This window comes from Pristiophorus japonicus, chromosome 8 (genome assembly GCF_044704955.1).
Source record: "Pristiophorus japonicus isolate sPriJap1 chromosome 8, sPriJap1.hap1, whole genome shotgun sequence".
NCBI lineage: Eukaryota > Metazoa > Chordata > Chondrichthyes > Pristiophoridae > Pristiophorus > Pristiophorus japonicus.
Window position 1 is genome coordinate 59091964 of NC_091984.1, and position 15315 is coordinate 59107278.

At 41.4% G+C, this 15315-nt stretch overlaps 1 protein-coding gene across 3 annotated transcripts in view; it reads right to left on the bottom strand.

Annotated features, from left to right (window-relative positions):
* The window catches only part of pik3r3b (phosphoinositide-3-kinase, regulatory subunit 3b (gamma)), a 743508-nt gene that overhangs the window by 19666 nt on the left and 708527 nt on the right, over positions 1 to 15315 (bottom strand). For all 3 annotated transcript variants that reach the window (XM_070886838.1, XM_070886839.1, XM_070886840.1), the window contains 2 exons: positions 1875 to 1986; positions 1228 to 1326 (listed from right to left, as the gene is read on the bottom strand). In XM_070886838.1, coding sequence (XP_070742939.1) covers positions 1228 to 1326; positions 1875 to 1986 — 211 coding nt within the window. The remainder of the gene's footprint in view (positions 1 to 1227; positions 1327 to 1874; positions 1987 to 15315) is intronic.

The following is a 15315-nucleotide window of genomic DNA, read 5'->3' on the forward strand; positions in this document are numbered from 1 at the left end:
CATCTTTATCAATGATTTAGATGAAGACATCAGGGAAATTATCTGCATGTTTTTGAAAGACATGAAGGACTTTAGATGAAAAAGAGATTGCAGGTGGATCTAGATACAATAGTGGAATGGGCCTATGTCTATCAAATGTCTTAATATAGACAAATGCAACATGAAGCAGATGGTGTAACTCCAAGCATGTATACACCACATAGTGCAAGATTGAAGGTATATACCACTGCCAGGAGACTATTGTGAAAGCAAATAGGGTATGAGAATATATTAATAGGACAATTAAAGACAAAAACGTTTCAACCTTTCTTTGAACAAAGACTTGGTCAAGCCATATCTAGAATGAAGTGTTCAGCTTTGGTCTGCTCACATAGTGGATGACAGAGACCCTACAAAAGATTCAGAGTACCTAGTTTCAGGACAGAATTAGAGGAAAGTGTACACTTTGAGGAAATATTATTGAGTTTTTTTTAAAAAAGAAAGAAAGAAAGAATTAGACTTAGTCCATGTGGATAATCTATGAGTAAGATAGGAACAGAGAACACACTTACAAGTTGTAAAAGCATAGAATTATGTTAGATGCTTGGAGGTACTTCTTTTTGCAGAGTCACCATCTGCTGGAATAGGTTGCCTGGATGTGCGGTGAGTGTAGATTTGCTGCAAACATTCAAAAAGGCAGCTGGGAGAGTACCTGAGAGTTGCAAACATCTCTATGTATAGGAGGTATGCGGGTCATTGGGGTTAGTGTCACCAATCACTCAGGTCTCTTGAAGCCTTCAGGGGTCAGAGAAATTTCCCAGTGTTTCTCCTCTCTACCACCCCCCCCAAATTGGTTGAAGTTTTTTTCCTGGCCTCTTCCAGGAGACTGCATGGGGGCGATGGTGCACACAGGTTACACCATGCCAGGACAGGACAAGCTCAAAAACCAGATGGCCGTCTTCCATTCTTTTTCTGTCAGTTATTTCCTAAGTGTTTCTGTAAGGATGCAGCATGAAAATATTTGTGCACTTGAGCAGGGGATGGGGGATGATCTGCACCAGTTACATCTTGCTTGGTTCAAAAAGTGGCAAGTAAATATCAATGGAGAAGTTTAAAAATCCAGCAATCAAGATCTAGAAAATTAGCATAGCACTCATTAAATTGTCAATGCCTTTTTCCTGTAATAAACAGTATAAAATATTTCTCGCATTCTGCCAGGAAACATTTCAATACTCCACTTTATTGTACCTGAGGGTCAAAGTATAATCTCCCTGCATCTTGGTAGAAGCATCTCGTACCAGAAATGTACCATCTGGCATGTCACGCAACTTGTCGTTCACTTCTTCCCTATATAGAAAAAAAAAGGGGAGAAATAAGGCTGGTCTCAGACATTTATTGTAAACATGCGATTTATTTTTGCAAAACTGTTCCTGTTGAAACCCAATCTGCTAGATTACCACTATGACAAGCCTATTCTGTCTTTTTCATACAAATATTAATTATGCATTGTTGCTACTTCAACTGCATTTAATGGTAATTCAATGTCTCATCACTTTACCTTTTTGTTCCTCATCTTTTCCATATCTAAGAGAAGTCTTATCTATAATTAGCTTTCCTGCTTGATCCTTTATGGATAGGCTCGTCAAGAAAGTTGCTGCTTGCCAGAAAAGATTTATTTATTTTTAAACAGCCATATTGCTCGATTAAATTGATCCGATTTGACTGAAACACACAAAACTGATATTAAAATATTATTTCAGTTAAATTTAGCAGTAGGAGCAGCTGGACTAGGCGGAGGCCCTTACTCATCAAGTCTATGGGTTTTGTTCGGCAAAGCTGGCAGCTATATCACAACAGCTGATAAGGAGTGTATCAGGCACAAATGATATATCTACCTAGAGATGTCTCCCCAGTACCACTCAGCATCCTGTAGAGATATGCTTCCACCATCTTTGATTCCATTGGCAGTTATTGACGTCATGGGTTTAGGTGGTTTTGGCGGAAGAGCTACAACAGAAAGAGAAAAAAAATACATTAATATAGGAGAAGCCAGAGTCCTTTATATTTCTTTTCCATCATGATGTGTTTGCATAGAATGGAGACTGACCAGCACAATTAAGGTGTTTACCAATTGTAGTTTGCTATGTTCCTATTTTATTAAATTTCTTATTTATATGGCACTCTTTAAAAAAAAAGAAACTTTTGGAAAAAAATGTCCGTTGATCCATAAAACAACTCCTGGATGTTTCAGATGAGCAGGAACAATGAACGAAGGTGACAGGTTTTAGCATAGCCAACCCCAGCTCCATCCGCTGCTGGATACAATGTTTACTGAGCTATATTCACAGATAACACTTTAGTGAAGAAATAAGTTGATGATAACCTGACGTGCATAATCAGCACTGGATTTACCAACACAGTGAGGTATCTTAGAAGTCTCATGTTCTTTTATTACCTGCTTCTGGAAAGTGACCCTTGTAAAATTCCTTGGATTTATTTTCTCCTCCACAAAAAGGAAAAACTATCTAACCAGTCTATACAACATTACCCCTGCAGTCCACCATACAGCCAGGCAATCAATTACACCTCCTGCCCACTTCAGAAGGGTCTTGTGTACAGAGTTTATAAGCTTTATGCTCATTGTTTCTGAGCAAATTATTACAGAACAATGTTATCTGACCTGAGATACAAGAAAAAATAATAAATCAATGGGAGGAACTAACTAGATTCAATACAAGTTAAAAAAATGGCAATTGAGAAACTAATAAAAGTAAAGTTAGACAAATCTCCTGGACCTGGTAGTTTCCACCCCACGGTATTAAAAGCAGCAAATGAGGAAATTGTTGATCTGTTAGTCATGATCTTCCAAAACTCTAAGGAATTGTCTCCTTGGATTGGGAAATTGCCAATTCCACTCCAATATTTAAGACGGGTGAGAGATAAAATAGGAAATTATAGGTCTATTCGGTCAAACACCAATTGTGGGGAAGTTACTAGAATCTGTTATTAGGGGCATTACTGAACATTTGGATAAATACGAGCTGATCAGAGAGAGCCAGCATGGATTTGTAAAGGGCAAGTCATGTTTTGTTAACCTAGTTTAATTTTGTGAGGAGATAACTAGCGTGGTAGATAAGCGAATGTCTATGTAAGCTCTGATCTTGTGCTTACAAAAAGTTAGTTTGCAGGTGCAGCAGGTAATCAGGAAGGCGAATGGAATGTTGGCCTTCATTGCGAGAGGGATGGAGTACAAAAGCAGGGAGGTCCTGCTGCAACTGTATAGAGTATTGGTGAGGCCGCACCTGGAGTACTGCGTGCAGTTTTGGTCACCTTACTTAAGGAAGGATATACTAGCTTTGGAGACGATTCACTAGGCTGATTCCGGAGATGAGGGGATTACCTTATGATAGATTGAGTAGTCTGGGTCTTTACCCGTTGGAGTTGAGAAGGATGAGGGGTGATCTTATAGAAACATTTAAAATAACGAAAGGGATAGACAAGATAGAGGCAGAGAGGTTGTTTCCACTGGTCAGGGAGACTAGAACTAGGGGGCACAGCCTCAAAATACGGGGGAGCCAATTTAAAACCGAGTTGAGAAGGAATTTCTTCTCCCAGAGGGTTGTGAATCTGTGGAATTCTCTGCCCAAGGAAGCAGTTGAGGCTAGCTCATTGAATGTATTCAAATCACAGATAGATAGATAGATTTTTTAACCAATAAGGGAATTAAGGGTTACGGGGAGCGGGCGGGTAAGTGGAGCTGAGTCCACGGCCAGATCAGCCATGATCTTGTTGAATGGCGGAGCAGGCTCGAGGGGCTAGATGGCCACTCCTGTTCCATGTTCTTATGTTCTTATGTGCAATAACCTCTTATGTGGCACCTTATCGAATGCCTTCTGGAAATCCAAATACACCACATCTACTGGTTTCCCCCTTATCTACCCTGCTTGTTACAACCTTAAATAATTCCAGCAAATTTGTCAAACATGATTTCCCTTTCATAAAACCAAGCTGACTCTGCTTGATTGAATTGCACTTTTCCAAATGTCCAGCTACTGCTTCCTTAATAATGAACTCCAGCATTTTCCCCAACGACAGATGTTAGGCAAACCGGTCTATAGTTTCCTGCTTTCTGTCGGTCTTTTTAAAAAAAAAAATAGGGGAGTTACATTTGTGGTTTTCCAATCTGCTGGGACCTCCCCAGAATCCAGGGAATTTTGGTAGAATACAACCAATGCAGCCATTTCTTTTAAGACCCTAGGATGCAAGCCATCAGGTCCAGGGGACTTGTCCGCCTTTAGTCCCATTATTTTTACCGAGTACTACTTCTTTAGTGATAGGGATTTCTCCCCCCCCCCGCCCCCACATAGCCCCTTGATTATCCCCTATTGGGATGTTTGAGTGTCTTCTACCACCATGAAGACCAATACAAAATATTTGCTCAAAGTCCCTGTTCCACATTATTAATTTTGCAGTCTCATTCACCAGGGGACCAACATTTTCTTTAGCCACTCTCTTCCTTTTTATGAACCTGTCAAAACTCTTACTATCTGTTTTTATATTTTATGCTAGTTTACTTTCATAATCTATCTTCCCTCTCCATTTTTTTTTGGTCATTCTTTGCTGGCTTTTGAAAGTTTCCCAATCCTCTGGCCTCCTACTACTCTTGGGGCCACATTGTATGCCCTTATTTTTAATTTGATACCATTCCTTATTTCCTTAGTTAGCCATGGATGATTATCCCTTCTCTTACAGCCTTTCCTTCTCATTGGGATATAGCTTTGTTGTGAGTTATGAAATATATCCTTAAATGTCTACCATTGCTCATCAACCATCCCATACTTTCATCTATTTTCCCAGTCCACTTTAGCCAACTCTGCCCTCATACCTTTGTAGTCTCCTTTATTTAAGCTTAGGACACTAGTTAGAGATCCAACTTTCTCACCCACCAATGTTATGGTCACTCATTCCTCGAGGATCCTTTACTAGATCATCGTTTATTAATCCTGTCTCATTACACAGTACCAGATCTAAGATAGCTTGCTCCCTGGTTGGTTCCGTAACGTACTATTCAAGGAAACTATCCCGGATACACTATGAACTCTTCTTCAAAGCTATCCTGGCCTATTTGCTTTGTCCAAATCAATATAAAATCACCCATGATTATTGCCGTTCCTTTTTTACAAGCCTCCATTATTTCTTGATTTATACTCCGTCCAACAGCGTAGCTACTGTTAGGAGGCCTATTGACTACGCCCGCTGGTGACTTTTTCCCCTTATTATTAATCTGTCCTATCCTCCTATTTCTGTACTCACTAGCATGTGACACTGGAAGTAATCTGGAGATTACAGGCTGAACCTCCCTTATCCAGAACCGTCAGGATCTGGCCTGTTCTGGATGAGGGATTTTTCCGGACAAAGGGTGATTGTACAGGTACTGAGCAAGGGGATATCGGGGCTGGGAATGCAGCAGAGAGATCATGGGGGTTTCTGGATAAGGGGAGGGTTTAAACTAGCTTGGCAGAGGGATGGGAACCAGAGAATAGATTCAGCAGTGCGAGAAGCAAAGCTGGAATTGGAAAGCAGAAAAGTAGAAAGTGAATTTGGAAGACAATGGAAACAAGGGCTAGAAAATAGACAACATGGAATTTAAAAAGTGAGTGATATACTTGCCTAAAAAAAAAAATCTATGAAGGGTTATGAAACCATGCTAGGCAGGTGCAGTTAAGATACAGATCAGCCAATATCTAATTGAATGGCTGTACATGCTCAAGATAAATGATCCACTCCTATGAAAAATAAGTTTTTAGTTGACTCAAATCTGTGGCTTCATTGTAAAGCAATTCAAAAAAAAAAGTTAAATTAAGCCAGACATGATTTTGAACCAAATTTACAATTTCAGAGATCCAAATTTTGGGCACTTCAGAACAATTTTGCACAAATCAGTCTTTAAAATCAGTGAACCTTGCCTACACAAATCACAGGATGGTTAAATGCAACTGAATTGAAAGTATTGGTCATTTAAGAATAGAGTATAATGCGAGGATTCTTCACCGCAGTCAAGGCCACATATGGACCAAACTCCCAAGGCCCCACCCCACTCCTGGCCAAGAACAGGGAAACACTCATCAAGGACACGGAGGCAGTCAGGGCCTGCTGGAAGGAACACTTCGAAGATCTCCTCAATTGAGACTCTGCCTTTGACTCGAATGTTCTCGACTCCATTCCGCAGCATGCTACCCACCACCACCTCAGTGAGACCCCAACACTGCAGGAGGTAGAAAAGGCCATAAGACAGCTAAAAAAAAACAAGGCTACAGGAGCGGATGGAATCCCTGCTGAGGCACTGAAATTTGGCAGAGAGGCACTACTGGCGCGAATACACAACCTCATCTCTCTCATCTGGAGGGAGGAGAGCATGCCGGGAGATCTGAGAGATGCAGTGATCGTGACCATCTTTAAAAGAGGGGACAAGTCCAACTGCGGCAACTAGAGGAAACTCCCAGCTATCAACCACTGGGAAAGTCGTCGCTAGAGTCCTCCTCAATCGTCTTCTCCCTGTGGCCGAGGAGCTCCTCCCAGAGTCGCAGTGCGGATTTCGTCCCCTCCGGGGCACAACGGACATGATTTTTGCAGCACGACAGCTGCAGGAAAAATGCAGGTAACAGCATCAGCCCTTATACATGGCCTTCTTCGACCTTATAAAAGTCATTGACACTGTCAACCGCGAGGGTCTATGGAACGTCCTCCTCCGTTTCAGATGCCCCCAAGAGTACACCACCATCCTCCACGACGAACATGCAGGCCGTGATCTTTACCAACGGATCCATCACAGACCCAATTCATGTCCTGACAGGGGTCAAGCAGGGCTGCATCATCACCCCAACCCTCTTCTCAATCTTCGTCGCTGCCATGCTCCACCTCACAGTTGATAAGCTCCCCGCTGGAGTGGAGCTAAACTACAGAACCAGTGGGAAGCTGTTCAACCTTCGCCGTCTCCAGGCCAGGTCCAAGACCACTTCAACCTCTGTGGTCGAGCTACAGTACACGGACGACGCCTGCGTCTGTGCACACACAGAGGCTGAACTCCAGGACATCGTCGACATATTTACCAAGGCGTATGAAAGCACGGGCCTTACGCTAAACATTAGTAAGACAATGGTCCTACACCAGCCTGTCCTCGCTGCACAGCACTGCCCCCCCAAACATCAAGATCCACGGTGTGGCCCTGGACAAAGTGGACCACTTCCCCTATCTCAGGAGCCTCCTATCAACAAAAGCAGGCATTGATGATGAGATCCAACACCACCTCCAGTGCGCCAGTGCAGCCTTTGGCTGCCTGAAGGGAAAAAAGTGTGTTTGAAGATCAGTCCCTCAAAACTGGCACCAAGCTCATGGTCTACAGGGCCGTAGTAATACCCACCCTCCTGTATGGCTCAGAGACGTGGACCATGTACAGTAGACACCTCAAGTCATTGGAGAAATACCACCAGCGATGTCTCTGCAAGATCCTGCAAATCCCCTGGGAGGACAGACGTACAAACATTAGTGTCCTCGTCTAGGCCAACATCCCCAGCATTGAAGCACTGACCACACTTGATCAGCTCCGCTGGGCGGGCCACATAGTTCGCATGACAGACACAAGGCTCCCAAAGCAAGCGCTCTACTCTGAGCTCCCTCACGGCAAACAAGCCGAATGCGGGCAGAGGAAACGTTACAAGGACACCCTCAAAGCCTCCCTGATAAAGTGTGACATTCCCACTGACACCTGGGAGTCCTTGGCTATAGACCGCCCGAAGTAGAGGAAGTGCATCCGGGAGGCCGCTGAGCTCCTCGAGTATCGTCGCCGAGAGCATGCAGAAATCAAGTGCAGGCAGCAGAAGGAGCGTGCGGCAAACCAGGCTCCCTTTTCCTCAACAATTATCTGTCCCACCTGTTCGCGTATTGGACTGTACAGCCACCTAAGAACTCATGGTAAGAGTGGAAGCAAGTCTTTCTTGATTCAAAAGGGACTGCCTATGATGATGATGATGATTCACACTCTATGCTTAAGCCAGTTATATCAAATCACTACTGATATAGAAGTCTGTTATACTTCAAGGCTTTAAAAATAAAAAAAAGTTTCAGATATACAACTGCCAGATATCAAGTATCATAAGCCAGCCTGAACATGAAGTTCCCAAAAGGGCCCACTCTCAATCAAATAATGTGTCGATGTCTTATTTGTGATAACCATCACCTCTTTTTTGTTGGCCACTGAAAAAGATATTTGCTTTCAAACTCTACAACCATAAGTAAAATAAAAGAAAAACTTGTATTTTTTTTTTAAGCAGGTCACAACCACCGGACGTCTCAAAGTGCTTTACAGCCAATGAAGTACTTTTGGAGTGTTGTCACTGTTGTAATGTAGTTTAAGTTTCACTATGTACTGTAGGGCATTACTCACAGTTGATCGGCAACATCCGCTAGAAAATTTTGGAAAAAAAATTAATGACATGGATCTCTCTCTTTTGCTTTGTAAAACTGAAAAATCAAATTACAAGGTCACAAAGATGAAATTTTTTTAGGTTTCCCTTCCCCAAACTCACTGTCTTATTCAGATTCTAACACGGATCCTCAATACAGAAAGTAAGCTTCCATTTATTGTGGGATTTGCTACCTCAAATGAAACTCTTATTGGGGAAAGCAATGGTAATATTTACATCCATCAACCAGTTATTCTTTCCACCATGCATCTTTGCCTGGAATTTCTAAGCCTCAGACTATTACCCCAGAGTTCCAAGACATAGCATTCCATTTAGCAAGCTATCCAACAACTGATCAAATTCATCCAAGCCAAAGTGGAGCAACAGATTGCAGTCACTTAAGAAGTCCACTCCAGGGACTTGCACAAGAAAAAAAATCTAGGCTGACACTCCAGTGCAGTGCTGAGGAAATGCTGCACTGTCAGAGGTGCGGTCTTTCAGATAAGACGTTAAACCGAGACCCCTGTCTACCCTCTCGAGTGGACATAAAAGGTCCCATGGCACTATTTTGAAGAAGTGCAGGGGAGATATCCTGGTGTCCTAGCCCATATTTATCCCTCAATCAATATAACAAAAAAACAAGATTATGTGGTCATTATCACATTGCTGTTTGTGGGAGTTTGCTGTGCGCAAATTGGCTGCTGTGTGTCCCACATTACAACGGTGACTACACTCAAAGTACTTCATTGGCTGTAAAGTGCTTAGATACATCCAGTGGTTGTGAAAGTCGTTATATAAATGCAAGTCTTTCTTTTTCAAACATCACTTTCTTGGATGGTTAAACGTTAATACTGCTCGAGCTACCAGGCCATGAATTTTAGCAACAAAAAACACACATTTTATCCCTCAGACATAGTGGGCCAGAATACTCTACTTTAACCGCAAATATCTAGGTTCAAATGTAATCCACACGGATGGTATAGCTGCCCCTTCAGTATGAAATAATTTGTTTCTAATGACAATTTTACCTGGAGAGGCAGCAGGGACATTTTGTTCAGAAATATAGATATCAGATTCACTCTGCTGAGGTCAAGTTGAGACACTTAGTTCAGATAGTTTTGTGGCAGCTTCACTCTGCATCAAACAGGAATTGCTAGACCCCACAATAGGCACAATAAGTGAAAAACCTTTGCCCAACGTATCAAACACTTGCGTCAAATGTGATGAGAGCACTGGTTTTAATTTGGTTCTTGCATAATATTTCTGCCCCCTCCTCCCCACTTTGTTAATTTTCACTCTACTCTATGGCAACAACTCCTGGGTGGGTCCTCACCCAAGCTGCCATCATTCGTGCAGCAGTGTTACTAATGAATGCCTGCTATTCAATGACAGAGGCATCACAATAACCCAAGCCAGTCCACAAAATAACAACCACACACACACACTTCTAGCAGGAGATCAGCTGTGGTCACGCTGGCTGATTTTCTCTTCCCTAGCTTGGGCTCCCCCCTCCGTTCTTACATTTTTGATCTGGAACAGATTCTTTGCTCCCACCCCGCCCCCTCCGCCCCCTGTTACACAGGAAATCCACCAAAAAAAAAAAAATTGTTCCTTTATGCTAGCTTTTCCACATACAAAATGACAAATAATTCACATGACATTGAATTCATTCTACCACACCATGAAAAAAAAACTACATTTCCAATAGATTACAGCAGATATTTGAATCTCACACAAAACAAAGGAAGCTTCACCTCAGATTTCTGGTAAAACTAAGGAAATGGAGGAAGTCCCTCGACATCGTTCTATTAACTATATTAAAATGGATGATTTTTGAATTTCTATTTGCTACCTAATAATTCTTTCAGATTTAGAATTCAGCACAGCAGGACAAAGGGATTAATTAGGAGGGGGAAAATAGAGTATGAGTGTAAGCTTGCAGGGAACATAAAAACTGACTGCAAAAGTTTCTATCGATATGTGAAGAGAAAAAGATTAGTGAAGACAAATGTAGGTCCCTTGCAGTCAGAATCAGGTGAATTTATAATGCGGAACAAATAAATGGCAGATCAATTGAACAAATACTTTGGTTCTGTCTTCACTAAGGAAGACACAAATAACCTTCCAGAAATATTAAGGGACCGAGGGTCTAGTGAGAAGGAGGAACTGAAGGAAATCCTAATTACGCGGGAAATTGTGTTAGGGAAATTGATGGGATTGAAGGCCGATAAATTACCAGGGCCTGATAGTCTGCATCCCAGAGTACTTAAGGAAGTGGCCCTAGAAATAGTGGATGCATTGGTAGTCATTTTCTAACATTCTATAGACACTGGATAAGTTCCTATGGATTGGAGGGTAGCTAATGCAACCCCACTTTTTAAAAATGGAGGGAGAGAGAAAACAGGGAATTGTAGCCTGACATCAGTAGTGGGGAAAATGTTGGAATCAATTATTAAAGATGTAATAGCAGCGCATTTGGAAAGCAGTGACAGGATCGGTCAAAGTAAGCATGGATTTATGAAAGGGAAATCATGCTTGACAAATTTTGTGAGGATGTAACTAGTAGAGTGGACAGGGAGAACCAGTGGATGTGGTGTATTTGGACTTTCAAAAGGCTTTTGACAAGGTCCCACAAGAGATTAGTGTGCAAAATTAAAGCACGTGGTATTGGGGTAATGTATTGACATGGATAGAGAACTGGTTGGCAGACAGGAAGCAAAGAGTAGGAATAAACGGGTCCTTTTCAGAATGGCAGGCAGTGACTAGTGGGGTACCACAAGGTTCAGTGCTAGGACCCGAGCTACTTACAATATACATCAATGATTTAGACGAAGGAATTGAATGCAATATCTCCAAGTTTGCAGATGACACTAAGCTGGGTGGCAGTGTGAGCTGTGAGGAGGATGCCAAGAGGCTGCAGGGTGACTTGGGCAGGTTAGGCGAGTGGGCAAATGCATAGCAGATTCAATAAAATGTAGATAAATGTGAGGTTACCCACTTTGGTGGCAAAAACAGGAAGGCAGAATATTATCTGAATGGTGACAGATTAGGAAAAGGGGAGGTGCAACAAGACCTGGGTGTCATGGTACATCAGTCATTGAAAGTTGGCATGCAGGTACAGCAGGCGGTGAAGAAGGCAAATGGTATGTTGGCCTTCATAGCTAGGGAATTTGAGTACACGAGCAGGGAGGTCTTACTGCAGTTGTACAAGGCCTTGGTGAGGCCACACCTTGAATATTGGGTACAGTTTTGGTCTCTTAATCTGAGGAAGGACATTCTTGCTATTGAGGGAGTGTAGCAAAGGTTCACCAGACTGATTCCCAGGATGGCAGGATTGACATATGAAGAAAGACTGGATCGACTAGGCTTATATTCACTGGAATTTAGAAGAGTGAGAGGGGATCTCATAGAAACATAAAATTGACAGGATTAGACAGGTTAGATGCAGGAAAAATGTTCCCAATGTTGGGGAAGTCCAGAACCAGGGGTCACAGTCTAAGGATAAGGGGTAAGCCATTTAGGACTGAGATGAGAAGAAACTTCTTCACTTAGAGAATTGTGAACCTGTGGAATTCACTACCACAGAAAGTTGTTGAGGCCAGTTTGTTAAATATAGTCAAAAAGGGAGTTCGATGTGGCCCTTACGGCTAAAGGGATCAAGGGGTATGGAGAGAAAGCAGGAATGGGGCACTGAAGATGCATTATCAGCCATGATCAAATTGAATGGTGGTGCAGGCTCGAAGGGCCGAATGGCCTATTTCTGCACCTTTTTTCTATGTGTTTTTTTTTATAGAAACAATCTCAAGAAGAGAAAGATTCATCTTCCGAAATAGAAATACAGGTTAATGTTTTGTTTCCTACCCTTCATTTGAATACAATTAACCCAAAGCAACCTCTCTCTCTGATGTCAATTAACCTTGCTGTTCATTTCCACCATTTTCTGTTTTTAATTTAGTATTTGTTCAAATATCAAAACAACTTATGCAGGTCAACAATAGATACAGACCAGTTAACCTGACATCAGTCGTCGGGAAAATGCTAGAATCAATTAAGGATGTGGTAACAGGGCACTTAGAAAAATAATAATAGGATTGGGCAGAGTCAACAAGGATTTAATGAAACAGAAATCATATCTGACAAATCTGTTCAAAGTTTTTTGATGCTGTAACTAGCAGAATAGATAAGGGGGAACCAGTGGATGTAGCGTATTTGGATTTTTAGAAGGCATTCGATAAGGTGCCACACAAGAGATTAAACAAAATTTGGGCTCGTGGGATTGGGGGTAATATACTAGCATGGATTGAGGATTGGTTAATGGACAGAAAACAATGTAGGAATAAATGGGTCATTTTCAGGTTGGCAGGCAGTAACTAGTGGGGTGCCACTAGGATCAGTGCTTGGGCCTCAGCTATTCACAATCTATATCAATGATTTGGATGAGGGACCCAAATATAATATATCCAAGTTTGCTGATGATACAAAGCTAGGTGGGAATGTAAGTTGTGAGGAGGATGCAAAGAGACTTCAAGGAGGATATAGACAGGCTAAGTAAGTGGCCAACAACATGGCAAATGGAATATAATGTGGAGAAATGTGAAGTTATCCACTTTGGTCGGAAAAATAGAAAAAGAGCAATTTGTTTTAAAAAAGATCAGTGAGAGATTGGGAAATGTTGGTGTTCAAGGGAACCTGGGTGTCCTTGTACACAAAATCAAAAAGTTAACATGCAGGTACAGCAAGCAATTAAAAACGATAATGGCATGTTGGCCTTTATTAGAAGAGGATTTGAGTATGAGAGTAAAGCTGTCTCACTGCAATTATATTAGGGCCCTAGTGAGACCACAACTGGAATAGTGTACACAGTTTTGGTCTCCTTACCCAAGTAAGGATATACTTGCCATAGAGGGAGTGCAATGAAGGTTCACCAAACTGATTCCTGGAATGGGGGAATAGTCCTCGGAGGTGAGGTTGAGTAGACTAGGCCTATATTCTAGAGTTTAGAAGAAGGAGGTGATCTCATCTAGAATTTTATATGTTTCAAAGGGCTCGACAGGGTAGATGTTTCCCCTGGCTGGGGAGTCTAGAACCAGGGGGTCACAGTCTCAGAATAAGGGGCCGACCATTTAGGACTGAGATGAGAAATTTCTTTATCTTTGGAATTCTCTACCCCAGAGGGCTGTAGATGCTCAGTCATTGAGTATATTCAAGACAGAGCTCGATAGATTTTTGAATATTAAAGAAATCAAGGGATATGGGAATAGTGGAGAAAGGAGTTGAGATAGAAGATCAGCCATGATCTTATTGAATGGCGGAGCAGGCTCGAGGGGCCGAATGGTCTACTCCTGCTTTTAATTCTTATACTAATTCAGATCAAAACTTTGGTTTAATCCAAGGGTCAGTCTTGCTCAGTTGATATTCTGAACTTTTCATCTTACTAGATAGCAACTCCCAACCTCGGAGAAACTCACTTAGCACCCCCCTAAACTTTTAACTTATTAAACCCACACAATTCTACTAACCAAATGCACCCTTAAAATGTACAGAACATTCAAACAATTCAATTTTAAAAAAAAACAATGCCACTTTATGAACATGTTAGATATGCTTTTATAAAAAAAGTCTGATTAATGTCTTCTGATTATTGGATCTAAAAGTTGTAATTACTCTCCAGCTCTGTTGTCCAATAGAAAGGTGCGCTGTCAGTTTAGTTTGGCAATTGCTATGGGTACAGATTCTTAAAACTACACATAAATCGAGCTGCACAATTAATCATTCTGCTGATGTAACATGGATGCAGAATTTGTGCTTTCTATAGGATACTTCAGGCTGAACTATCCCATTATATCATTCACCATAATGTAATCTGTCACATGATATTTCCAACCATTTTATTCATTTCTTTAATTTTCATTGCAGCATTTCCCCAGCTTTCAGAAAGGCTACGAGAGGTCATTTAAATAATCTACGTTACTCTGGAACACAATCCTGCACAGATTACTTCTCTTAAGCTCGTAATGAAATGACACTATAGACCAGCACTTAAATCTGGAAAAATACTTGGGCAATTATTTAAAATGTCAACCAAAGGCTTTTGATTTAACTATTTTGTAAGAAAGGGTGAAGAGAAACATTACAAGACAATATCATGCCACTTTAACATTAAAACCTCAGACAGTAGAATGTCTAACCTGAAGTATCCTCTTTAGTCACTTTTGGGGTTATTGAACAACACACAAATAAAATGGAAGGTGGTGAAAAATGATAAAATCAAGTATTATGGACTGGGACTACCTGATTTGAGAATGCCTTTAACAATTGCATTCAATAGACATAGTTTAATAGAAGTGAATGCAGTCAATTTTGTAGAAAGCAACTGTTCCTTGCCTGCCCAATGCAGAAATGGAACATCAGGACATTTAAAATGCAAAAGAAGTTTATTGTGGCTTTTGATGCAAAATGAACACAGGATAGACATTATTTCCAGCCACCCCATTTATTTTCTTGCATGGTTTATTTATTTCTCTTTAGCTGCAAAGAGAACAAAGGATCACAAGGGCATTGGGTACAAAGATCCTAAAAATTTGAATGCCGCAAGTCTAAAGAGATGTACGCGCAAATACAAATGTATTTGGTGCAGCTGTGGCACGGTCTCCAACAAAAAGATTATTGAATATCAATGCAAATTTTGCTCAATGCTTTAAACAGACGACCATGAGGCAAGCTCACCAGTATAAAAGGTTGTGGGTCGAAAGGTGCCTTCCATGTTCCTGTCATTACAATCTTGGGCTTAACTGGATTCGTAGTGGCGAATCTGGAAAGTGCTTCACCATTTTATCTCAACGAATGCTACTGAACAACATCGTTACTGAACAAT